This window comes from Tiliqua scincoides, chromosome 2 (assembly GCF_035046505.1).
Source record: "Tiliqua scincoides isolate rTilSci1 chromosome 2, rTilSci1.hap2, whole genome shotgun sequence".
Lineage (NCBI taxonomy): Eukaryota > Metazoa > Chordata > Lepidosauria > Squamata > Scincidae > Tiliqua > Tiliqua scincoides.
This window is the reverse complement of record NC_089822.1, coordinates 8,267,542-8,293,831: the sequence shown is the minus strand read 5'-3', so window position 1 is coordinate 8,293,831 and position 26,290 is coordinate 8,267,542. Positions and strand designations below refer to the sequence as shown.

The 26,290-nt window shown below is 46.8% G+C and overlaps 1 protein-coding gene across 1 annotated transcript; it reads left to right on the top strand.

Moving 5' to 3' along the window:
• The first annotated feature begins 498 nt into the window (after positions 1–498).
• Positions 499–24,957, top strand: CFAP53 (cilia and flagella associated protein 53). Its single transcript, XM_066618021.1, has 8 exons — positions 499–564; positions 3,917–4,146; positions 6,487–6,660; positions 14,920–15,223; positions 15,666–15,884; positions 19,640–19,856; positions 21,056–21,158; positions 24,729–24,957. The coding sequence occupies exons 1-8, from the start codon at positions 499–501 to the stop codon at positions 24,955–24,957; spliced, it is 1,542 nt and encodes a 513-aa protein (XP_066474118.1).
• Positions 24,958–26,290: the final 1,333 nt, after the last annotated feature.

Sequence of the window (26,290 nt, the reverse complement as noted above, 5' to 3'; positions counted from 1 at the left end):
TAGAAGCCGAACCACACCGGTTGATGTCAGGTTGATCATCCATTCAAATGACCTCCCTTGGGCTCCCCCACAACCCCATGTCACCCATTGATTTATATTCTTTTTCTTTCATATTAATAAATTTATTTAGTTTTTGTTGTTATGCAATGATCAGGGACACTTGAAATCATCACTCATTTTGCCCTCGTTGCAAACAAAAAAGGGGGAAATCCCTTCCAGGAATTTTTCCCCACTCATGCAACATGTAATTTCCCACCCACGCCATGCAACCTGCAAGTCCAGTTTATCTTTCATTCATTTTCCCTCCCGCACATGCGCAGACTCCACCTACCTATCAGAGCTAGGCATGAGCATCATCAAGAACCTCCCTGCGCGTCCCACGCCCCGCCTGCCAAGTGATGTCATGCCTGCATCTTCCAGCGAGCCCGGTTGCCAAGGCGACGAGAGACGCGACCCGGGAAGAGGCTGCAGCGGCAGGAGCATCCCTGCTCCGGCAAGATGATCAACGATCAGGGCCGCCTGATCCGGGAAGTGACCGGACCCAAGCCCCACTCCCTGGCCATAGTGAGTCACACTGTCGAAGAGGAGAGGGAGGGATGGGGTGGGGGCGGGTTATGGATCTCACCCCTCCCCGTTTGTCCCAGGATACATGTTACTAGTCCTCAAGAACACCTGTTATATTTATGCATAAGGTCCAGGGCCGTGCATCCCCAACTTTTTAGCACCAGGACCCACTTTTTAACACTCTATCGCAGCCATTTTCAACCACTGTGCCGCGGCGAGTGGTCCACAGGTGTGCCACAGGAATTTGGGGGAAGATCATTTATTGGTAGGGCCAATGGGGATGTGAGCTCCCCACTGGCAGCATGGTGTGCCTTGTCAATTGTCAAAAACCTGATGGTGTGCCTTGACAATTCTAGTGCCTTGTCAGTGTGCCATGAGATGAAAAAGGTTGAAAATCATTGCTCTGTCATGATCAGCATGTAATTACCCAGCGTGTAATTAGTCTGTGGAACTGCTTGCAACAGGAAGTGGTGATGGCCTCTAACCAAGATGCCTTTAAGAGGGAATTGGACAAATTTCTGGAGGAAAAGTCCATCACAGGTTACAAGTCATGGTAGGTATGTGCAAGCTCCTGATTTTAGAAGTGCGCCACCTCAGAATGACAGATGCAGGGGAGGGCAACCAGGTTGTGTCTTGCTGTCTTGTATGCTCCCTGAAGCATTTGGTGGGCCATTGTGAGATACAGGAAGCTGGACTAGATGGGCCTTTGGCCTGATCCAGCGGGGCTCTTCTTTGGTTCTTATGTGACCCACCTAGGTTTACCAGACTTTTAAAAAAGGAAAACTAGAAAGAAGTATTTATTTAAAGTAATAATAACCAACTAGCAGCTATCTTGCAAACTGCAGGAGCTGAACTCTTTGCAGGCAGGGTTACCAGATGTCATAATCCCAAAAGCGGACGAGACAACCCAAAATATAGGACCTCCAAGAAAAATGTAGGACATGACAAAAATAAACGCTGAAAACACTTGATTTCATGTGGTTCATTTAAACACTATATTATTATTAAATTTAAAACTGTGTTACCTATAATTTATTCCATATAATTTATTAATTCCAAGAAGGCTATGCGCTGCCTACAGGGGCCCGCTCACAGAGAAAAGGAGGACATTTAAGTTCTTTTCCAGGACACGAGAATAAAAAAGAGGACATGTTCTGGAAAAAGAGGCTATCTGGTCACCCTTGTTTGCAGGGTAATTATTAGCACCTACAGTATCTGATTTTTGAATAGCTCAGAGCTTGAGGTAATCAGTTATCTGATCTTTCCATCACCCTTTGGCAACCCACCAAAAATCAGGTCCTGTCCGGACCCACAGTTTGGGAACCACTGGTCCAGGGCATTAAATTCAAGTTTAGCATCTTGTTTCTCACACCTGCCAGCAGATGCTCTGGCTGGAAGCCTGTTCTCCAGAAGGGGCTATAGCTCAGAAGAGCGTCTCCTCAGACAGAAAGTCTCAGGTTTAACCCTCAATTAGATTAGAGAAAATTCCTGCCTGAAACCTTGCAGAGCTACTGCTGCCAGCGAGTGTGCTGATCCAGATGGGCCAATGGCCTGACTCAGTATCAGGTGGCTTCATGTGCTCCCATAAGCAGTGCGTGCTGAAAACAGCCCTCCTTCCTTGTCCCCAGCACTCAGAAGACTGCCTCTGCCCAGGCTATTTCAATTTAGCAATTCTGACAATTGGTCTTGTATTGTCAAAGCCCCACCTGGTGGTCAACTGTTTGGTTTTTGCAGGAAGAAGGCATGTTATTCTGCGGCAGCAAAAATTTCAAAGAGTCTTTGGACACTTTAAAAGTTAAAAAAAAAGTTTAAAAACTTGCAACGGTCATAGCACAAGCTTGCAAACATCATCCTAGCATAAAATGGAGGGATTAGCTGGGGAGTGTAATACTATATTAATATCATATGTGTCTGAACTCTAGGACAGTGGTTTTCTATTTTTTTCGTCTCATGGCACACTGACAAGGTGCTAAAAATTGTCAAGGCACACCATCAGTTTTTCTGACAATTGACAAGGCACACTGCTCTGCTGGTGAGGGGCTCGCATCCCCCAATAGCCCTACTAACAAATGACCCATCCCCAAACTCCCACGGCATACCTGTCAGCCACTCATGGCATACTAGTTGAAAATAGCTGCTCTAAGAATTCCCAGGTAGGGCCAGGGGAAGATCCTTCTCTGAAACCTGGAGAGCCGCTGCTAATCAGTGTCAATGTACTGACCGAGGTGGGAAATAATTTCATATGCTTGGTTTCTGTCTTTCTACTATCACTACTGAGCTAGATGGACTTGACGATACTAGTAGTCAGCTTATAGCCTATAGCAGGGGTGCTTAATAGTTGGATCACGATCTACCGGTAGATCATGAGGCAAAATGAGTAGATCACGGAGCCCTGTCTCTCCAAACTGTTAATATGTCAGTTCGTCTAGTGACTAGACGAAACTGACATATTTAGCTGACACTAAACTGACACTGAAACTGACACTTTAGCTGCTCTTCAGGCATGCAGCAACAAAACTGACGAAACTGACTAGACTCCAGCAGGGGCTCCATACATTAAAGGGGGTGTCTGTCAGACGCTTCCTTCCCGCCTGGTAGATCTCCGGGCCTTGCTGGGTTTCAAAGTAGCTCTCAAGCCAAAAAAGTGTGAGCACCCCTTGCCTATAGCTTATAACCTATAATAAGCCCTTCCTGGCTGGAAAGTAGGGGAATACATTTAACAAACAACAACAAACCACCAGGACTTGAACTTTTATTTTTAATGAAGCTACAATTCTCAGCAAGCCTAGAGCCCAGGCTCCTGATATAAAGCCCAGGTCTATTTACCTGGTACACCTGGCCTGTTGGCTGGCCTGGCCTGGCCTCCACCTTGCACTCCCCATGGGTACAACTGAGATCCCAGGAAATTTCTGGGCCCCCTTTTTGAGCCTGGGCCCAGGGGAAATGAGCTACCCCCGCCCCCTTCTCTCGGAGGCCTTGCCTGACAAATAAACCATTAGCCAGGGATCCCACCCAGGCAGCAAGTCTCTGTGAGATTGGAAAACATATGATCCCAAGAAATTTCCAGGCCCCCTCCTTTGGTTCTTAGGCCTCCTTTTCCACCCTGGGCCTGGATACTATTTGCCTCCCTGCACTCTCTCCCATGGGGTGGGATACCATCTGATGGTAATGACAGTATTCTTCCTAAGTGAGGGCCAAGTTTCACAAAGGCCCTCCTAATCAGAGGCCATAGCAGGTTCTCTTTGTCTAGTTTTTCCTTTGTATGCGCTCTCCCTCTCCTTCAAAACTATGTTTTATGCAAAACCTACATGTGATGCTGTTTCAGTGACCCAAAATCCTTTTCCTCTTGCAGAAAGCCACCTATCCCAAGCCAAGTGCTGCTAAAAAGGAGATCCTTGCTTGGAGGGCACAAGACAAAATCCGCCGTGATGCTGCACTTTACGTCAAGTCCCATACCTTGGGACGTTGGATGAATGAAATGGAGCAACGGAGTGACCGTAGACAGCTTGACCGATTTGTAAAAAGGAAGGTGGATGCCGAAATGCAGGCTTACCTGGCTGAGGAAGAGGAGAGGAAAGAGAGGTAGACTGGAGCACCTGAGCAAGTCTGCTGCGGCTGCTGACTCAGTTCCAGTTTCTTGCACTTACATTTAGAAGACAAGAAATTGGGTCTTGTCCAGGAGGCCTTCTGATATGCAGGGAGCCTGGTGGAGTGAGCTGTGGGTGTCCCCACACCTCTGAACATCTCCCAGATGACTGCAGGCCCTCTGAAGTGTGGGCTTGACGTCCATGGATGGAGGAATCCACATATGCCGAGCCTGCAGATACCCATTTAGTGTCTGGAATAAATACATAAATATTTATTATTGTACTATTATGAATGTAAATACCATCAGTGTATGCAGTTCCCTACAAAAAGATATAAGGAAGCTTACAGCTGAGACTAAGTTTTGGTGAGGCAAAAGAATGATGGGAGGGAGAGAGGCATGAGTAACAAAGGATAAATAAAAGCAAGTACAGTTACCATATAGTTGGGAGTTGTTTCCATTGGAAGTGGACCTTAAGGTTGAGAAAGAAAATTAGATGTAGTGGTTAGAGTGTCAGACTAGAACTGAGGTGGCATGAATTTGGTTACTGGGCTGTTAAGTAGTGTGGATGACCTTGGCCCACTCACTGTTTCTCACGTCTAAATTGCCTATGACTATGGTATTGTTCTGAGGGCAAAATAAAGAGGGGGACCATATCCTGCACTGAGCTCTTTGGAGAAGAAGGGAAGAGCGGAACAAAAATGTAATCCATAAATGAAATGAGGGGTTAAGCCAAAGACTTCATGGATATAATAGGTTTTGAGAAAGGATTTGGAAAAGAAGGGGCAAAATATTCCCATGGCTCCCAAGCCAATGTTTAAAGAACGAGATCCCCACAAATACATGCCATCCTGGACTGTGGGTGTCCTGCCACCCTCTGCCTATTCCTTTGGGGAATGGTCTACATCAAGCAGATCTGAAAAGTTAACAGAGAATAATGCTTCATGACACAGGAGGACGGTTCAGTGCAACTGGATTCATTCAAGGGCGGGAGAATGCAGAGAAGCCAGAAGACGTCCTGGAGATGAACCAGGATTGGATCTATCTATTTCCCTGGGCTTCTGCCAAATTGTTACCTACCTGTCCTGACACAACCTCTGGATGCTGCCTTCAGTCAGGGCATCCCTGGTGCCCCATCTTGACCTGACTCATCTCTATCTTCCTCCCTGAACTCCTTCCATTGTCTCATATGCATTGTCTGTGTTCAGAACCTCACTCTTTCTACCTTCTTCACCTTTTCCCCAGGGCTCCTTACTCAACCCTCATGTTGTTCCCTGCCTCTTCCTCATGAGTGTCATGGCCCCTTGCCCACCACTTTCCATGCTCTTGCTTCTCCTCTCTCCTCCTGTACCCGTGAGCCCTCCATTCCATTTCTTCTATCTCCATTGCCCACCTACCTCTGTTCTTCCTGCTTGCCTGTCTTTCTCTGCCTGTTTGTATCCTCTTGCTCCCACACCCCTTCATCCTCTCCAGAATCACTGACAGCTGGCATGCCAGTCGTGTTCCATCTTTTGGGGTCACTCAATGATGACATCATCCCTTAGTGCAGTTCACGATGCAGCAGACCTGTTTGGCTCCCAAAAGCAGTGGACAAGGCAAGCGGCCACATGGTCCTTGAGGACTGAGTTGCCCTAAGAAGCCATCTTTTCCTTCTTCAGATTCATGGTTCCTCTTATGTAAGTGAGGGAACGGAGATTCAAAATCTGATTTGCCCAAAGCCACTTGTTGCATCCAGAAGCAAGATGTCTGTGTCTTTGTTAAGCCCATGCTTGCCCCATTCACCTATGGGGGTAATGGAGATGATGAAACTGAATTCTACTGTTTACATAGGGTTATTCAGGAAAGAGGGGAACTAAACCTGCCCCCTTCCTTAACATACCTCATTGTGTTCCCTGCTTCCTTTAAGCACTTTTCCCTCCATCCCACCTCTGATACTGAACAGAAAGAAAACTGCTTAAAGCAGCTGAACTCTCAGGGTATGTTCGGCAGATTTCACTTTCTTCCCTTGCTCCTTTTGGTATCAAAGGAGACACCCCCCCCCATGTCCCTGATTTTCAAGGAAATGCAGCAAGCAGGTCCTTAAGCCATTTCTGCCCAAAGTTGCATATACACAACAGGGATCAAATGTGTAAACCTGTGAGCTGGGCAGAAATGGGTTAAAGCATACACAGGTGTCCCATGTAGCTGGTCTAGCCCTTCAAGACGTCTTTCTGTCTCACACACGTCTCACAGATTTTTGCACAGGAGAGTGCTTTATTTTATTTATTTTATTTTGTAAAGTAGTCATTCAGTTTGAAAAATGTGATGGGATTTTTTTTTGAATGACCTCTTTCTAGACTGCGAGATCTTCTGGAAGCCGAGGAAAAAGGTTACATTGCTGAAATGGAATCGTTGCACGAAACCACAGAGGACAGACAAAATAAAATGAGAGTGAGAGCCAAACTGCTGAGAAAACAGAGGGAAGAAGCCAGTCAGAAGCTCGTGGCAGAAAAACGGGAGCAACAGTTCAGGTAATCAGTTGCTGCTAGAGGCACCCCTTCCACCCGGCCCAGAAAAGTGCCTTCCTAAGATATTGGGTTTTGCATAGTATTAAGGGTGCTGGAGAGCTTCCAGCCACATCTGCCTGGTTGGGGGGTCAGGACTGTAAGCAGCCAGTTGCAAGAGGTCAGAGGCAAGTATGAAGGTCAGGGGGTCATGATTTAGGAACACAGTCATAAGAAGAGCCCTGCTAGATGGGACCAGACGCCCGTTTAATCTAGCATCCTTTTTCTCATGGTGGCCACTCGCCGATAGCATTGGGCCGGCATGGGCTGGCTGTTTCGATCCATGCACGTTCCTATATCTGGATAAACCTCCAGAACAGAACCAGTATAGAATGATGGAGTTGGAGGGGGTCTAATAGGCCATCTAGTCCAACCCCTGCCTTAGGCAGGAATGTATGTACATTGGAGTCTCAGGCTGCAATCCTAACCACAGTTTCCTGAGAGTAAGCCCCATTGAACAAAATAGAACTTACTTCTGAGTAGACCTGGTTAGGATTGTACCCTTAGTGTGTTTCTCATGGGAGAAACTTCCCCTATGTATGTCATTTCATTCTAAGTCCAAGTGTTCTGTTACCTAAATCTAATTTGTAAAGAGGACCCCTTGAATCCAGTATACCTCCTGTTTTTGTTCATGTGGAAATCAATAGAGTTTAAATGTGCTGAGCTGTGGCTGTCCCCTGCATACCTCCACCCCGCAATCCAGTCCTTAAGATTGTGTGACAAGGCTGTTGTAAATGTGTGGGTTGAAAACCTGGAGAAATCTCAAGCTCTGGAGCAGGAATAAACAGGATTTCCTATCTCTTTTCATCCCCCCCCCCCCCATATTCCCATTCTGAATCATCTGCTCTGTCCTCCTCTGTTTACCCTTTAAAAAAGAGGGGGAAGAGTACCAAAGGCAGATCTCAACTATTTCATTGACAGTGCAATCCTGTACATGTTTACTCAGAAGTAAATTCCATTGTATACAGAGGGGCTTTCTCTCAGGTAAGCATGTATAGGATTGCAGTCTTCCTTTTAGTTGTGTTCTTTGTCTTCCTTTTAAAACAGGAGTCTCTTAGTGCACCCCATTTCTGGGCTATAACCCACCACTTTAAGCCCATTGGACCATACTTTCAATTGCACCAGTTGAGGTTTGCAGCCCTAAGGATCTATTTATTGCATTGTGCCTGGCATCTTGTGCTTGGGATTGAACAAATGCATCAAACTGAAAGGCTGCCAGCAATTTATGCTCCTCTGGACATGGTTTATTTGGGAGAAAAAAATTACTGTTTTATGATTCTCTTAAATATCTCACATGGAAATGTTGTGTTACATGCTCTTCCCTTGACTACAATTCTCTCTCTCTCTCTCTCTCTCCCCCCCCCCCCCCAGGCTTTTTCAGAGAGCTTATTTTATAACCCCACTGTTTCTGCTTTAGGGAGCTTTTATTATTTATATATATGTATTAAAGAAAATTAGAATGCCTCTAAAATAGTCATAAAGGGGTATTATTCTCTTTTTTCTAGTGTAACATTTGTCATGTCTTGCAGAGAAGGTTGTAGTATCAGCGATTCTGCCTTAGCCCCATAAAAATGGATGAATGTTTGGTGAGGAATGAAAATTGGGCTTCTGACTTCTGGAAGCAATATCAAATAGGCAGATCTGTCTCTAGAAAGGCACTTAGAACAGCAAAGTGAGGTAGTCAAACAGCCATCTGGGGGAGCAGATGTTTACTGGTGGCAGTAAAAGCTGCTTTGGAAGACTTATTTTGATAGAATCAAGCAATTACTGAGTTATTTTGTATTAAAATTACTGCCCTGGCTCAGTTTCTGGTTTAACTCCTACATTGCCTGTTTTTAAAAATATTATTAAAATTATTAATACAGTATATAAAACATGACCCAAACTTCTAGTTATGTTCAACATGATTACATGTGTACATCAATATCATGTCATAGGGGTAATCATATCTGTTGCGACCTAAATTGTATTTGTCTTCCATGAAATCAATAAAGGGAAGCCATTTTTTCCCCAAAGCCTCTGCTTTTTAATCAACTTAAAGTTCATTAAGATAACTGATCTCAGTCAATTTCAGCGTTGTGGCTGGCTTCCATCTGTTAAGATACAGGCAACCAGATTCTTTCATTTCTGGCAACCAGAATTTTTTGCCACTGCTAACATATTCTGCTTAAGTTCTTGGCTCTGTGGTTCAGTCTGCGTTTTAATACAGGTAGTCCCTGGTGTGTGTCCTGGTTCCATTCTGGAGTGCTCTTGTACAGGACTGCACCTGTTGAAAAGTATAAGTGCCTGCCCTTGAGGCGAGAATCCTTTGCACACTTTCTTGGGAGTAAGCCAACTTAACACACAGCCCAATCCTATCCACACTTTCCTGAGAGTAAGCCCCATTGACTCTAATGGGACTTTCTTCTGAGTAGACCTGCATAGGATTGGGCTGCCAATGGGGTTTACTGATGAGTAGACCTGCATAGTGTATGTGCAACCTCCTGATTTTAGAAATGGGCTATGTCAGAATGCCAGATGCAAGGGAGGGCACCAGGATGCAGGTCTCTTGTTATCTGGTGTGCTCCCTGGGGCATTTGGTGGGCCGCTGTGAGATACAGGAAGCTGGACTAGATGGGCCTCTGGCCTGATCCAGTGGGGCTGTTCTTATGTTCTTATAGTGTTGTGCTATAAGTCAGGACATCAATAAGTTGAATATCCGTAACTCAGGGACTACCTGTATATCCAAGCAGACTCGCCAGAAGGCCTAAAGAAATGAAACAAGTAAGTATTGGTGCTTTCATAGCCATGATCTTTCTCCAAAACAACCTAATTACAACAGTCACATCAAATGTGCATAAATTCAGCTTGGTCTTGATTACATCCCCATCACTTGTCATCATTCATAAATCCTGTTCCCCTGGTATGGAGTGAAATGTCACTGGAAAAGCCTTTTTAGAGTGATCTTCTTTTATACATAGCAGTGGTATCGCTAGGGAGTGTGGGCCATGCCAGGTGATGCAGGGGGGAGGCCTCACTATTGGCCAAAATTTTTAAAATCTTGATATTTTTGAATAATACCATCATGTTATTTAACATTTGATGCATAACTTCATGCAGAATGCAACAAAATAAACCGCATTTTATCTCTATTCCATCAAACTTTATAGCCAAAAACCCCCCAGCAGGGGTGGGGCAATGGTGAATCACCGTGCTCACTGCCTGGGGCGATGCCTCTCCCACTGCATGGGAGGAGGCCCATCATGGGGGTGACATGCTGGCCTTCCACACTAGGTGACACAAACCCTTGTGACACCACTGAGAGTTGGCTCTTATTTTGTTCTTCATTTACAGCGCAATCGTATCTTGTACTGGAACAGGCAGGCCAGGAGGCCTGCACTGTATCCAGCGCAGGACAGGGCTCCAAAGTGGCTCAGCCAAAGGTAAGGGGAAACTCTTCCCCTCATCCCCAGTTAAGCTACTGCAGCCCCTATGGGTCTTCTCGGACTTGCGCCACTTCTTGAGGTGGCTTAAGTCCAAGGAGAGCAAAGCGGCTTTGAGCTGCTCCACACTGTTCAAGAGTGGGAGTTGGGATATAGCATAACTCCTGTTCCTCGCCTGCCCAACCCCAGGACTGCCCTCCCCCACCCCGGAACACCTCCCTCCCGCCTCCCGAAAAGGACCCAAAACACTGAGTCAGGATATAGGTCCAGCTGGCCCAAAGGTGGGCAGAGGGAGGGAAAGGGGAGATAAAAGGAGACTTAGAGATGGCAGAGAAATTAAATGAGTTCTTTGCATCTGTCTTCACGGCAGAAGACCTTGGGCAGATACCGCTGCCCGAACGGCCCCTCCTAACCGAGGAGTTAAGTCAGATAGAGGTTAAAAGAGAAGATGTTTCAGACCTCATTGATAAATTAAAGATCAATAAGTCACCGGGCCCTGATGGCATCCACCCAAGGGTTATTAAGGAATTGAAGAATGAAGTTGCAGATCTCTTGACTAAGGTATGCAACTTGTCCCTCAAAACGGCCACGGTGCCAGAAGATTGGAGGATAGCAAATGTCACGCCTCTTTTTAAAAAGGGAAAGAGGGGGGACCCGGGAAACTATAGGCTGGTCAGCCTAACATCTATACCAGGTAAGATGGTGGAGTGCCTCATCAAAGATAGGATCTCAAAACACATAGACGAACAGGCCTTGCTGAGGGAGAGTCAGCATGGCTTCCGTAAGGGTAAGTCTTGCCTCACAAACCTTATAGAATTCTTTGAAAAGGTCAACAGGCATGTGGATGCGGGAGAACCCGTGGACATTATATATCTGGACTTTCAGAAGGCATTTGACACGGTCCCTCACCAAAGGCTACTGAAAAAACTCCACAGTCAGGGAATTAGAGGACAGGTCCTCTCCTGGATTGAGAACTGGTTGGAGGCCAGGAAGCAGAGAGTGGGTGTCAATGGGCAATTTTCACAATGGAGAGAGGTGAAAAGCGGTGTGCCCCAAGGATCTGTCCTGGGACCGGTGCTTTTCAACCTCTTCATAAATGACCTGGAGACAGGGTTGAGCAGTGAAGTGGCTAAGTTTGCAGATGACACCAAACTTTTCCGAGTGGTAAAGACCAGAAGTGATTGTGAGGAGCTCCAGAAGGATCTCTCCAGACTGGCAGAATGGGCAGCAAAATGGCAGATGCGCTTCAATGTCAGTAAGTGTAAAGTCATGCACATTGGGGCAAAAAATCAAAACTTTAGATATAGGCTGATGGGTTCTGAGCTGTCTGTGACAGATCAGGAGAGAGATCTTGGGGTGGTGGTGGACAGGTCGATGAAAGTGTCGACCCAATGTGCGGCGGCAGTGAAGAAGGCCAATTCTATGCTTGGGATCATTAGGAAGGGTATTGAGAACAAAACGGTTAGTATTATAATGCTCCAGAGTCACCCATTGTATTGTATTGTATTGGCAACCTCCAGTCTCGAAAGACTATGGTATCGCGCTCTGAAAGGTGGTTCTGGCACAGCATCTAGTGTGGCTGAAAAGGTCAATCCGGGAGTGACAATCCCTTCCACACTGGGAGCAAGTGCAGTCTGTCCCTGGTCTGTCTCCCTGGCTATGGGCCTTCCTTCTTTGCCTCTTTGCCTCAGACTGTTGGCCAAGTGTCTCTTCAAACTGGGAAAGGCCATGCTGCACAGCCTGCCTCCAAGCAGGCCGCTCAGAGGCCAGGGTTTCCCACTTGTTGAGGTCCATTCCTAAGGCCTTCAGATCCCTCTTGCAGATGTCCTTGTATCGCAGCTGTGGTCTACCTGTAGGGTGCTTTCCTTGCACGAGTTCTCCATAGAGGAGATCCTTTGGAATCCGCCCATCATCCATTCTCACGACATGACCAAGCCAACGCAGGCATCTCTGTTTCAGCAGTGCATACATGCTAGGGATTCCAGCACGTTCCAGGACTGTGTTGTTAGGAACTTTGTCCAGCCAGGTGATGCCAAGAATGCGTCAGAGGCAGCGCATGTGGAAAGCGTTCAGTTTCCTCTCCTGTTGTGAGTGAAGAGTCCATGACTCGCTGCAGTACAGAAGTGTACTCAGGATGCAAGCTCTGTAGACCTGGATCTTGGTATGTTCCGTCAGCTTCTTGTTGTGAGTCTGGAAAACGTGGTAGCTGCTTTACCGATGCGTTTGTTTAGCTCACCCAGAGTCTCCAGAGTCACCCATCCCCCTGAAAAGTAGCACCAGCTGCCCCCAGCCCCAGTCACCAACAGAGGACAGTGGATGTGACTGTGGTGATGTGACCAACTCAGCAGTGTCTTTGCAGTGCTCTTTTTAATTTAAAGATTTTTCCCCAAGAGAAGACCTAATAGATCTAAGCTTGATTTCAGTGTGTGTTCCTTTTTGTACAAAATAACAATTATTTATGCCAATAAGTATGCCAGTTTTTTCTTGCTTTCTTACGGATTTCAGGATATCCTACTGATAAGCAGCAAAATTCTGAATTTTTATTTGGAGAGTCAATTAAACTGCTACATCTTGTAATTACATTTGGGTTGGTGGCAGATGTTTAATGGCTTTCCCCCTCAAGGAAGCAGAAGGGTTTGTAAAGGCATTCACCAGCTTTGCCCTAAAATTTAATGTAAACATTAGTTTCATGTAGGTTGATGGGCTGTGCTTAGGTGCTGGAAGCTTTAAAAGTCATGTTGTGTGATACGCTGGTTAGTTTGCAATAATATGTGGAGGAAACGCGGAGCTAGTGGGCAGAGAAAGGTCAGTTAGGACAACCTCCTGCTACTTGGCAGTGCTGTCTGTTCAACACTCCGGCCTGCACAGATGTGCAACAGCCCGCTTCAGTGCAACAACTGAAGCATAGCAGTTTGCCAATCACTTTCAGTGACTCAAGCCACTGAGCCAAGAGTCAATTAATTTTTGCTATGATTCCTTCAAACGACTTGTGTGTTACTCTCCAAAGTGTCAGCAGCATTTGTTTGTGTGGCTTCTCACTTACTTGGGCAACAACAAAGCCACCATTGCTTTCATACATCCATTATGAAATGCTAAATTAAATTGCAGATGTCTGCAATTTGTTTTATTTGCTGGGACACTAATATACATCCAGTGCAAAGCACTAAGTTTTGCAGGGAGCCTCACCGCAGCATGCAAGTGGCCCCTCCCCTCCAGAGCCATTCCAGGCAGGGGGAGCAAAACAGAGGCAAACACCTAACCATTTTGCTCCCCCTGTCCCGAATGGCTCAGAAGGGGAGGAGCTGCTTGCACACTGCGGTTAGGCTCCCTGCAAAATGTAGTGCTTTGCACCCCCTCAGCTACACCACTGTACACATCTTTCCTCTGTGCTGGAACTTAAGGCAGCAGCCTACATCCAGTCATGGATCCAACAAAACTCTCCTTAGCTTCAGCAAGGGTTTTACATCTTCAGGCCATGCTGTGGAAGATAGAGAGGTTAAGAATATAAAAACCTGCAAGTCTCCAAAAGAGCTGCCCAGTTCTAATGGCTGATCTGAACCCAAATCCAGTACATCCCAAGACAAATAGCCCAATGCTGCCTTTTCTGGATGTCACTGCAGCATCCCTTCCACTGGTGCTGACTGTCACAAAGCAGTAAGCACCAGTCGTAAAGGGCGCTTTGGCTGGAGACACTGGTGGAAAGGCCAGAGCCATTTTGGTACCACTGCATTGGCAGGAGGAAAAACAATAGGATTGGACTCAAAGATGCTTCACAGAACAACATGTTAGGCAGGGGTTTGAAGATGGTTCCGACACATCAGCTGGTGCTAGACTTTTTATGGGCAAAAGTTATTATTTTCGTCTTATGCCTCTTTTGTATGATCTGCATTAGGTCAAGCTTCTCACTCACTTTCCAGACCCAGTTCAAACTTCTTCCACAAGAGAGCTAGCCATTTGCCCAGGCAACAGGAACAGGACAGGAAAAGGTTGGATCTTGGGTGATGAGAGCAGGAGCAAGTGGGGATTCTTCTCGTTTGTCAGCCTAAGAATCTAAGGGCAGGGGCTGTTACATTATCCCTTTCTAGCCAAGCAGCTATGAGGGAGGACTGGTAATGCGTCTGTCCTGCTGCCATTTCTCTCCCTAAGCCAGCCCTGGGCAATTTCTCTCAGATCCATTTCATAAGTGGCAAAAGAGGAAATGTGAATGATTCATGATTTCTTCCTCCTTCAAGTCAGATGACGTCCAAAGGAGGGAGATGCATGTTTTTACCTGCATCAGAAAAATTCTCCTCCATCCAAGACCCAGAAAGAGGGAGATTTGAGCTGTGAGTCACTCACACTTCCTCTCTTTCTGCTTCTGCAGAAGTAGCTCTCAAACTCAGCCATGAAGGAAAGGTCCTTTAAGAACGTAAGAACATAAGAACAGCCCCACTGGATCAGGCCATAGGCCCATCTAGTCCAGCTTCCTGTATCTCACAGCGGCCCACCAAATGCCCCAGGGAGCACACCAGATAACAAGAGACCTGCATTCTGGTGCCCTCCCTTGCATTTGACATAGCCCGTTTCACATAGTCCCTTCACACTTGAGGCACAGGCAGTGGCGTCACTAGGATTTGCGTCACCTGGTGCGGGACGCCTGTGCATCACCCCATGTAGTTGGCACCCACCGCACATCCCTGGTGTAGACATCATGTATGTATGCCTTTATATACTCATTGCATATAAAATAGACAACACAGACATGCCTTTCTTAACCAGATACAAGTTTTTGTTCCTTCTTTGCTCTTCTTCCCCAATGACTCAGGCAAACTTGCGAACAGCTGCGGACTCAGTGGAGCAAGAAACACCTGATGGAGGTGTGTGAAGACCGATTGGCTCAGCTGGCCCTGAAGGAGGAACTGAAAAAGCAAAAAGCGAGGGAGGAGGCGACCTTTGCAGCTCTTTGGGAAGAAGACCGGCTGGCCAAGGAGAAACGAGAAGATGCCGAAGCCCAGCAAAGATTGAGGCGAAATAAAGACACGCTCGCTATGCTGAACACCCAGAGAGCGGTGGCTGAGGCTCAGAGGGAAGAGGAGAGGCGGCTGAAAGCAGAAGAGGCCAAGTTGATGGTAATGCACCTGGTTGTGCAAAGGGATTCCCTTGCATCTCTGCTGTTTGCTATTGGAAGGCTTCTGCCCTAGTAAGCCTCAACCAGTATTAGACTCCAGGAGGTCCACATGTCAGGGGAAGAGCAAGCTGTTAATCCACTTGGGCCAGAAGATGAGGGCTCCAATACAGGCAGGGATCAAGAAGCAAGGGAAGCAGTGCTTAGATAAATGGTTGGCAACCTTCAGTCTCGAAAGACTATGGTATAAGCCTACAGCACCCGGTATTCCCAGGCAGTCTCCCATCCAAGTACTAACCAGGCCTGACCCTGCTTAGCTTTCAAGATCAGACAAGATTGGGCATGTGCGGGGTAACAGTGCTTAGATAGTGTTGGAAGTTATGCACCCAAAGTTGGGAATGCAACCCAAGTTGGGAGCTGACCAACTCCTCTTCCTGTTCTCGTAGGAAGAGGAACGGGAGTTGATGAAGCTGGAAAATGAGCGTGCTGAGCTGGAGAGGCAGCAGAAGCTGAGGGAGTGCAGAGACACGCTGCTGGACTCCATCAAGGAGAAGATGAGGCGTCTCAATGAAGCAAAGCAAGAGGAGCTGGCTTTAGACATGAAGATCCTGGATCATGCTCTGCAAGAAGCCCTGGAGGACACAGAGGGGCAAAGGCAAAGAAAAGTAAGGACCATGTTAATTCAGGTTGTGAGTTAATGCAGCAGTCCCTGAGCAGTGGGTCATGGCCCGACTGTGGCGCACTGGGTCAGTCCTGATGTGCATCTTCTCAGTGCTTAAAGAGCTGCACTACCTGCTGCTTCATTTCTAAGCATAATTGAAATGCTGGCACTTACCTTTAAAATCCTACATGGCTCAGGACCTGGGTCCCTGCAGGAATGCCTGCTCCCCCATCGCCTCTGTATTGAGATGATCTTTGGAGGACTTGCTCCTGATACCCAGCTGAGACAAGGTAGGTGGCTGGTGGTGGTGGCAGTGGCGGACCTCCCATTATATTTGATGGGGCAAATGTCCCGGGCGTGAGCCTTTAGGACCCTGCGGAAGCCTCTCTGAGGCTCCCGACAGGGTCAGAAACTGTGCTTCCGTTTTTCTGGAAGCATAGTTTATCGTGTCGGGGAAACCTCAGGAAGCCTCCCTGACTCAACCTGGAGCCTCCATGAGCCTCAGGTGAAAGGGGGGAGGATTTGTGCATGGGGAGACAGCTACAGCCCACGGGGGCGCCATTGTGGACCTTTGCCCTGGGATGCGGGACTGGGGAGGTCCGCCACTGGGTGGTGGTGACCCATCTGAGAAATCCTCTTCTCAAAGACATTTGCCTGCCACCTACCTTAATTTCGGGGGGGGGGGGGTAACCAGGCAAAGATGTTTTCATTTTCCCAGGTCTTTAAATGTTACTTGGAAGATTTGATGATGGGATTTTATCTTTTGTGCACGCGTTGCGTGTGTGTTCAACCATGCTGGTTAGTGATTGTGGTTATTTTATTGCATGTTTTTTTTTTCCTGATCTTCTTGTCTTCATTTCTTTTATGCAAACCATCCTGATAATTTTGATTGAAGGGTGTTAAATAATATACATCCCACTCCTTCACATCTATGCACTTTAACTGGCCCCATGGCTTTGACTGACACAGGTTGAGGTCTGTCCTGTAACGCTCCAGTCTATCAGGGTACCTTTGCTGGCAGTCATTGTAGCTTTTCAAACAGGGAAGGATGTGGTGGCAGCCTTGCCACTGACGCACATCCTGAAAGAAGTTTGAAAAGTGGGTCAAACAAGATCCATGTGAGATGCACGTGGGTTAGTCCAGTGTCTTTCACAGTTCCTGATATCATGAAACCCCTTTTCCATACAGTAGTTCTATCTACTGTCTCCAAAGAGTTTGTATACATTTTAGGGCCTTGTCTCATAGGCAGAGATGTAACTAGGGTGGAACCTGACGGGCACCTGCCCTGGGCGCTACACCGAGGGTGGCACATGACTGCCCCTCAGGATCTGCCCTAGTTTTGGAGGTGCTGACAGCTACACACCCCTTGTTCCTTCTCCTTCAAAGGGGAACCTTCACAGGAGAAGGAATGGGGGTGCGAAGCTGCAGCAGTGAGCGCTCCCTCCTCTGGGGAGAACCCAAAAGTGATGTCATGATGCCACATGACATTGAGACGTCAGTGCCCTGGGCACTGAGGCAGTGCGTTACTCCTATGGTTCCAGGCACTGGACATCATCCTGTTGCCCTTGAACCCACAAAGGCAGCATGACGTTTGCGACCCGGACATTTAACACTCTAAGGGAAGGTATAGCAGAAAACAGCTTGTTTATTGCTGGTACCAGAGCAAGGCAGCAAGGAGCCCAGGCGCCTCAGATCATGCACAAGTCTAGCTAGATGCAGCTAGCTTTTTATCATCGTTTAAGAACATAAGAAGAGCCCTGCTGGATCAGGCCAAGGGTCCATCTAGTCCAGCTACCTGTATCTCACACCAAATGCCCCAGGGAGCACACAAGACAACAGACACAACCTGTGTCCTGGTGCCCTCTCCTGCATCTGGCAATCGGAGGCTTGCCTCTAAAACCAAGAGCTTACACATACCTACTATGACTTGTGACCCGTAATGAACTTTTCCTCCTGAAATTTGTCCAATCCCCTCTTAAAGGCATCCAGGCAAGATGCCATCACTACATCCTGTGGCAAGGAGTTCCACAAACTTATTACACGCTGGGTAAAGAAATATTTTCTTCTGTCTGTCCTAACTCTCCCAACACTCAGCTTTCGTGGATGTCCCCTGGTTCTGGTGTTATGTGAGAGGGAAAAGAGCATCTCTCTGTCCATCCCCTGCATGATTTTTATGTCCCCCCTCAGGTGCCTCTTTTCTAGACTGAAGAGGCCCAAACACTGTAGCCTTTCCTCATAGGGAAGGTGCCCCAGCCCAGTAATCATTTTGGTTGCTCTCTTTTGCACCTTTTCCATCTCCATTTTTGAATTGTGGTGACCAGAACTGGACACAATACACCAGGTGTGGCCTTACCATCAATTTGTACAATGGCATTACAATATTAGCTGTCTTATTCTCAATGCCTTTCCTAATGATCCCAAGCGTGAAATTAGCCCTCTTCATTGCCGCCGCACATTGGGTCGACACTTTCATCGAGCTGTCCACAAGGACCCCAAGCTGTCTCAGACAGCTCAGAACCCGTTCACCTATATGTAAAGTTATGATTCTTTGCCCCAATGTGCATGACTTTACACTTACTGACATTGAAACTCATAGTCGTTTCAACTCACAGGCGTGGCTATCAAAGCTAAGGGGACAAGGATCCAGTAACTTTTCACTTTCACTGCCCAGTCACCCACCCACTGGTCTATCCCTCCACCCTTACCATAGTGAGCTGTACTGTACTGGAGAGATAAGAGACCACAGACACTTTGACATAGGTTGCCCTGAGGTATTTTTGTTGCAGACTGACTCTTGAGGCCCAGCTATCTCTAGGACAAGACACTGGGTGAGGGGTGGTGATGGAGATTTTAAGGGTTAACCTAACTTCTCTCAGATAAGAAAAACACCCAAAAATAGGAGCCAAAGCAGTGACTAGTTTTCCTGTTAAAACCAGGATAGAAAAAGTCATTATGTCAAGATGACCTGCAGAGAAAAACATGTGCGTCATAGCTTTCCCAAAAGGAAAATTCCAGGGTCTTATGTAATCAAAGTTGCAGGCCAGAAACTTCTCCATACATGGCTAACAGACTTCCCAGTTAGAGCTGGAACCATGCACCAGAATGCCAAATAAGGAGAGGGAAATGACATGCAATATCACATGGGTCAGTTGTTTGTGACAGAGTACACGTAAAGGAGTTTTGGGTGTGGTTCTCGGAGAAATCACTGATCCACCATGGGATAACTTCGAACCTGTATCCATCCTAATCTATTCCTAATCTGTAAATAGCATGTAAATAAACTTTCTATATGCTTTTAAAGGAATTTTTGCCTGTTTAGCATTGATCCAAAGACCGAATCCCAGAAATCTCTCTATCAGTGGCTTGCAGCTTCTTGCTAACAAACGTCTTTAAGGTCAGAGTCAGAACTGATGTTAAAATGGCGTTACTTTGGCCAGAGTTTAGTGAGAGCTCTTGGCTCACGGCGTCAATCCTAATGTCCTCCTTGCCTCTGCCCCATTCAATTTGCTTGATTCAAACAACACCACAGAAGCGAAAATGTAACCCAACGCCCTCCAGAAGATGAACAGTCTGGTGAATCGTGCTTGTGCAACTGTGGGAGGGTGTTCTTCAGCATATTGGTGGATTTTGGAGAGGGTAAGGAGATGATGGCAGCATCCAAATTACAAACCTTTGTAGGACTATCAAGAGTTTGTAACCGAGGTTCTGCTGCAAAATTTGCCATTTTTTGCAAGCTGTCTCTTGTCTGAATTTTTCCAGAAAGAAATCCTCCAAGAGCAGCAGAGGTATCGGGCATATCTGGCTCAGCAGAAAGAGGAGGAAAAGCGTCAGGAGAAAGAGGTGGACAAGCTGAGGAAGGAAGAGATAGAAAAGATGTGGGCCAGGAGGTCTGAGAATGAGAGAGCCATGAAGGAGGCCCGCAGTCGCCTACTGAAAGAGGTCCTGGATACCAGGCGACTTCAGATTGAGGAGAAATGTAAGGAAATGAAGGGGTGTAATGTTGGTTGGTCCACTTCCTTATCATTGTACATGATCACCACTGCTCTCTTATGGTGGGGGTGGAACCCTGAATAAGGCAATATGCAGCCTGATCTTGGGAAAGGTTGAGCCCAATCCTATCCAACTTTCTGATGCAGCTGTACAGTGGGACCTGCACTACATCCTGGTGGAGGGGAGTCGCAGAGCCCTCCTCAAGGTAAGGGAATGTTTGATCCCTTACGAAGGGGCTGCATTGGCACTGGAAAGTTGGATAGGATTGGGCCTGCAGTTGCCTGCAAAATTACCAGTGTGTTTGTTTAGAATATTCCACTTCTGAAGAAAATACTATCCAAAGTTTGCATAGCAAAGGAACGAGATAGTACCCGATCTCAAAGGACCTTGCAGTCTAAAAAGAGATGGGGAGCAGAGGGCGAAGGGGAGTGGGAGAAAGCAGAAGTAAAGATAAGCTGGGGAAGAATATATGGTTAGAGTGGTCCTTCCTTATCTGCAGGCTCAGGATCAGCAGATTTCATTATCTGCTGATGCAGATCCTGTGTCTGAAGGGCCTCCGAGGACTTCTTGGCCACAACCAGAAGTCTCTGGCATGAACCAGAAGTGCATTCCAGTTGCATCTGAGAGGTCTTCTGAGATGTGGGGATTGGGGAGGCCACACAGAGCCATTATCTACACCAGGATGTGTTCCATTGGCTGGTGGGAGCAGACCGTACATTTCTCAGGGCCAAACAACATTTTACAATTAATGCACATTCTGGTCCTTTAAATGTTTTGCTTTTGTACACACACAGCACACATATCCAGAACACACACGCATCTGGAACACCATTGATTGTAACATGGTTTGATCCTTAATTTCTGAAGTGTGATGGCCCACTTGCACAAGGAATTTAGCCCACCCAACTTGGCATCTGTAGAGCAGATCTTCCCTCTTCCCCTGCCTGTGAGTGCAGCCCATTTTGGAGGTAATGCCCCCACCTCAAACTTCAAAGATTTCCCTTCTTTCCCCCACCTCCTCAGCCCCACTCTTTATACATATAACCATAATGGTAACATGTATGAAAGACAGCCCAGAAGGCCTTTTGCATCTCAACAGCAGCAAGAATTGGGACGGAACTAGGCTATTTCATTGGTGACCTTTCAATATTAGCCAACACATCTATTTTTCCCGCCTCCCCACAGTGCAAAGAAATGCTCTGGAACAAGAGGCCCTTTTGCGGGACAGGGAATTGTTGAATGCAGCCATTCAAGAATACAACCGTCTAGAAGAGGAAAAGTATGCAAGGTAATTTCTTTTGGTGTTCACAGCAATGCTGTGTATTTATTCTGTGGTTTAAAAACAAATCTATGCCAAAAAATGCAAATTTGTCAAGAAAAACTCATGTAGTCACCATGCAAATTACACACATTTTCATATATGTATCTGCTTTTTCTCCAAAGACACCAGAACCTGTTGAGAAATAATGTGGCCCAGTAGACACAAAATTACAATTAGATGTAGAAGTCTTTGGTTCAGTTCAAATCATACCACATCATCACCAAGTGTGTCCCTAATTTTTCAGTCTCTCCCATCTATAAAATGGGGAAAGGTTCTGGCTCTTAAGAGGAAACATGATAGTAAAGCACTTTTCACTTTTGAAATGGTTATGGATCCTTTTCAGTCTGGCTTCAGGCCAGGGTTTGGGACAGAGACTACCTTGGTCGCCTTGGTAGATGACCTGCACCGGGGAATGGACAGGGGGAGTGCGTCCCTGTTAGTCCTGCTGGACCTCTCAGCGGCCTTCAACACCATCGACCATGATGTCCTTCTGGGTCAGTTGGCTGAGTTGGGGCTTGGAGGCACTATCCTGCAGTGGTTCCTCTCCTTCCTGGCTGACAGATCCCAGAAGGTGGTGCTGGGGGATGCTTGTTCGGCAACCTGGCCTCTTAGGTGTGGGGTGTCGCAAAGCTCCATTCTGTCCCCCATGCTGTTCAACATCTACATGAAACCGCTGGGAGCAGTCATCTGAAGGTTCGGGGTAGGGTGCCATCAAACTGTTGACGACACCCAGCTCTTTCTCTTCTTTCCTCCTGAGTCCGAAGAGGCAGTCAAAGTCCTGGACCGCTGTGCGGGGTCTGTTGGGAGCTGGATGTGGACGAACAAGCTGGAATTAAACCCTGATAAGACAGAGGTTCTCCTGGTCCAGAAGTCCAAGACTCGGCTATTGGACTGTCGTCTGCTCTGAGTGGGGTTGTACTCCCTCTGAAGGAGCAGGTCCGCAGCTTGGGGGTGATCCTGGATCTGCAGTTGCTCCTGGATTCCCAGGTAGTGGCGGTGGCCAGGGGAGCCTTTGCTCAGCCTCAGCTTCGGCCGATTTGCCAGCTGCGACCATACCTGGGTCGCTCAGACCTGGCCATGGTGACCCATGCCCTAGTGACATCCAGATTAGATTACTGCAATGCGCTCTACGTGGGGCTGCCTCTAAAGACGGTCTGGAAACTGCAACTAGTGCAGAATGCGGCGGCCCATGTGGTTACTGGGGCTCGTCGATTCGACTCAGTCGAGCCACTGCTTTGGCCACTACACTGGCTACCAGTTTGTTTCTGGGCCGAATTCAAAGTGCTAGTTCTGACTTTTAAAGCCATGTATGGCTCGGGTCCAGGGTATTTGAGGGATCGCCTCCTTCCATACAATCCAACCCGTCCTCTCAGGTCATCAGAGGGGGCCTTTCTAACTGTGCCACCACTAGCGGAGGTGAGGGGGATGGCAGCAAGAAAAAGGGCTTTCTCAGTGGTGGCTCCCCATCTGTGGAACTCCATCCCCCTGGAATTAACAGCTCCCTCTTTAGAGTCCTTTCAGTGGGGGCTTAAGACCTTTTTATTTAGGGAGGCCTTTTATGCTGACACCAGGGGGCATGGCGCTTTTTGAATGGATTTTAATTTGGGATCCAGGTTTTTATTGTGTTTTATTGTTTTTAATGTCTTTTGTATCTGTATAGTTTGTTTTTAATATGTTTAATTGTGAGCCACCTTGAGTGTTCTTCCGTGGATAGAAAGGCAGGATATAAATCTCTAAAATAAATAAAATAAAATAAATTATGGATATTCATATTCAAGTCGCAGAAGAAAGGATGAAGCCAAGCAGATCTCTGTCTGGCTAGTGCCTGGGAACTGCAGGTTTGTTACCTTGAACTCTGTAATGGATGGAAGGTAAAGTAGAAAGGTCACAATGAACCTGAGCACAGTTCTAACTTTGGTTTATCAAAGAGCTGCTCCTTGGACTATTTCAATTCGGTGTTTATAATTCACCTGTGAGGCAGATGAACTGCTGGGTGTTATCTAGAGCTTTGTTTTGTTGCAGTTTGGCGCTGCAAAGCAAGACAGACCTTCAAGGAGGCTTGGGGTGTTGCTGATTTAAGTAGACACAGCACATCTGCCAAGCTGCTTTTGTCATCCTCGAGGCTGCCACTTAATAAAGCTGTCATCAGCTTTTGACCAACCTGACCATCACTTTGCTATCTTTGTACAGAAGAGGCAGAGTATAAAATTGATCAGTATGGTTGGATGGATTTTTCAGTATCTGTAGGAGACTTCACTGCAGCAACCTGATGCAATGAAGGGATATTGTACTCAGTGTTTCTCAATCAGTGGTACAGTTACCACCAGTGGTACTTGAAGGGATGTCTGGTGGTACTCACAGTGGTAGGAGGCCCAGTTTGGTGGACTGAGCTCCAAAGCATGCTTTTCCATATTCAAAAAAGCCCTCCTGTCCACCCTGAGCCGCTTACTGGTGTTTGTCATGTTGCATCTGGCCTCCCACTCTGGAAGTAACTGGCAATTATGTCATCTCCAGTTCTGGTGGTACTTTGAATAGGTGGACCATGTGAATAGGTGGACCTTTGAATAGGTGGACCATGTAGGGTGGAGGACAAACATTGAGAAACACTGCACTAACTGCATTTCGTAGAATATGACCTGGAAACACTCAGTTTGCTCTCCTGCTAATATGCTTAAGGTTCTGCTTCAGGCTTCTTCAGGAAAATGCAGGGTGACCAGATACTATGGAGGACATGGTTCCTATACCTCTAACCATTGGCTGCAGTAGTTGGCCACACTCACTGCAGGCCAATATTTTAACTCTATACTTTCCAGACCTGTCAACACAAGGGGCCACTGCTGACACCACACACTATCTCCTTTAGGGAAATCATTCACATTTCTAGTACCAGTGCTGATGCATGTATGAGTGAAGTTGTGTTGCCACGGTGTCAGGGTTGGAGTATGGCCCAGACTGAAACTGCAGGGCTGAATAAGGCGGGGCTAAAATGCAGGCTCATCAGGACGATGCACTACGATGTAAGTGTATGTGGCTGATGCAATCTCTGAGATGAGATCATACATCACAAGACAGGATGAGGTAAGAGGATGATGTCATGTGCATCCTGATTGGCGCACAGTTCCTTATTACTGGGTTTCAAGCTCCGCCCTTGGAGTCCACATTCTGCTACTCTGCCTGATAAGGAGAAGCTCTCCACGCCACTGCCCAGTCCTGCAGAAACACTGGACTTCACTTTACATGTATTCAGGATTATGCTGAAATGGTCTGCCATTGCATCAGTACTGTCAACTGCTTCTTGCCCAGCTGGTAAGTCCCCGCTTCAGATTTCACCTCTGCCATTCGGTGGCTTTAGGCAAACCATTGTTCTCTTAGCCCTCATCCCCATACCCAATATGGGAATAATAATCTTGGACTCTCTTACAGGGCTGTTGTAAGGATTACTGACGTGATGCATGCGGCATGCTTTAAACATGTGAAACGTGCTATTGAATGCTAAGCGTTTTCATCATTACCTCTATTGCATTTTGTTACTTCCAGACGCCTGCGGCAAACTAAGGAATATAGGGAAGATCTCCAAGCTCAGATAGATCACCTTAAGCAAGCCCGCAATATGGAAAAGGAAGAGGAGGCCCGGGAGTATGCGGCAGCTTTGGAAGCAGAGAGACTTTTCCAGCAAAAGATGGCAGATGTCCTTTCCAGACCTTACATGAAGCTGATAAATCTCCATCCTTTACGAAGACAACTCGCCTGTGATTCTCAGTCCTGATTTCTTTTTGGATTAAAAATTATATTTATAGCTTTAAAATTGTCATATGGTAGTTAAAACACATCCTGTTTGTTTTGTGTGTATACCTTGATTGAAGGGAAGGAAAAATCGTACTTAAAAGCCCACATGTTTTTCCACCTTTTTCATGACAAAGTAGAAGCATTTCTTTAAATTAAAAAAAAAAGTTGTTAAACACACTTTTAAATAAACAATATTTCACAGTGAAATGAGTAGGTAACATCAAAATCTTAAGGGAAATTTTAGGAAGGATGTGAACCATCCAGACCCAGCTTGATAGGTAAGACCTAGGAACCCACTTAGGAAGACTGGTGCCCAGATGCTGCTTCTCAGCCTCTGGAAGGCCCACCTGGAGAGGATTACCTGGAAGCCCAGGCAGGGAGGTCCCACTTGAGGAATGGGAGCACAAGGAGCACAGCCCAAAGTGGGCCAGAGAAGTGGAGGCAGGTCCTGTTAGACCAAGGAACTGGCCACTCTGGAGGAGATAACATGCTGCCTCAAGGGGACAGGGCCCCACTGTTATTGCCAGAACTTGGCACCCTCTGTCTAGGGTAGCTTCCCCCCCCCCCATTTATTTTCTTTTTCTGCTCTTGTTGTTTTCATCATTATAATATTGTTACATTCACTATTCACTATTAAAACGGAGAAAGGAGGGAAGGCTAGCTGCAGAAAAGAAGCTCAAAAGGGGGGGATCCTCCAAGATCAGTGGTTCTCAAACTGAGCCACGTAACATGGTTTTTGGTGGGTTGCGGAACCAGCATTACCTGGAAGTCATGAAGCATTCTGGGTCACTCTGCACCCCAGAATACCTTGTAGCATTGCATTCTGGGGTGCAACCTGAAAGCTGCAATGCATTCAGGGGTGCGCTGTGGTCCTATGGCCGATGAGGTGGGTTATGGCAGTATAAAGTCTGAGAACCACTGTGACCTAAACTGATATTCCTCTCTCCCTTGGAGAACTGTCTTCATTGCTCTACTCTGAGGTGCCCAAGTCTTTATGTGAAGTAATTTTTTGTGTTTGTTTTTTTTTTTTTTAAAAAAGAACTGCAGCAATCTTGCAATAAGCTTGTTTTCCACTTCAACAGAAGGAGGTCTTGTGCATGTAGATCTCTCACCTGATCTCTGGTGTCTGGAAGGCCCTGCTGGCTTGATGACAAGAAGAGGCTTGATGGAATTACCCTCCTCCCTTCCCCATGTCACATGGCAGGGTGGTTCTAGCTGCCTTGACTTTGGTGGGCAACAAACAGCATGCCGAAGTGCTTGAACTGGGGGAGGGCAGTAGAGGACCCCTCAACAAAATCTACATGTCCAGCCCA

What these genes read in the sequence shown, in the direction of transcription:
- CFAP53 (XM_066618021.1), top strand. Translation starts at nt 499, where the DNA reads ATGATCAACGATCAGGGCCGCCTGATCCGGGAAGTGACCGGACCCAAG. An exon ending in AGCCCCACTCCCTGGCCATA is followed by an intron (nt 565 to 3,916) that starts GTGAGTCACACT and finishes TTCCTCTTGCAG; the next exon opens with AAAGCCACCTATCCCAAGCC. An exon ending in AAACGGGAGCAACAGTTCAG is followed by an intron (nt 6,661 to 14,919) that starts GTAATCAGTTGC and finishes CCAATGACTCAG; the next exon opens with GCAAACTTGCGAACAGCTGC.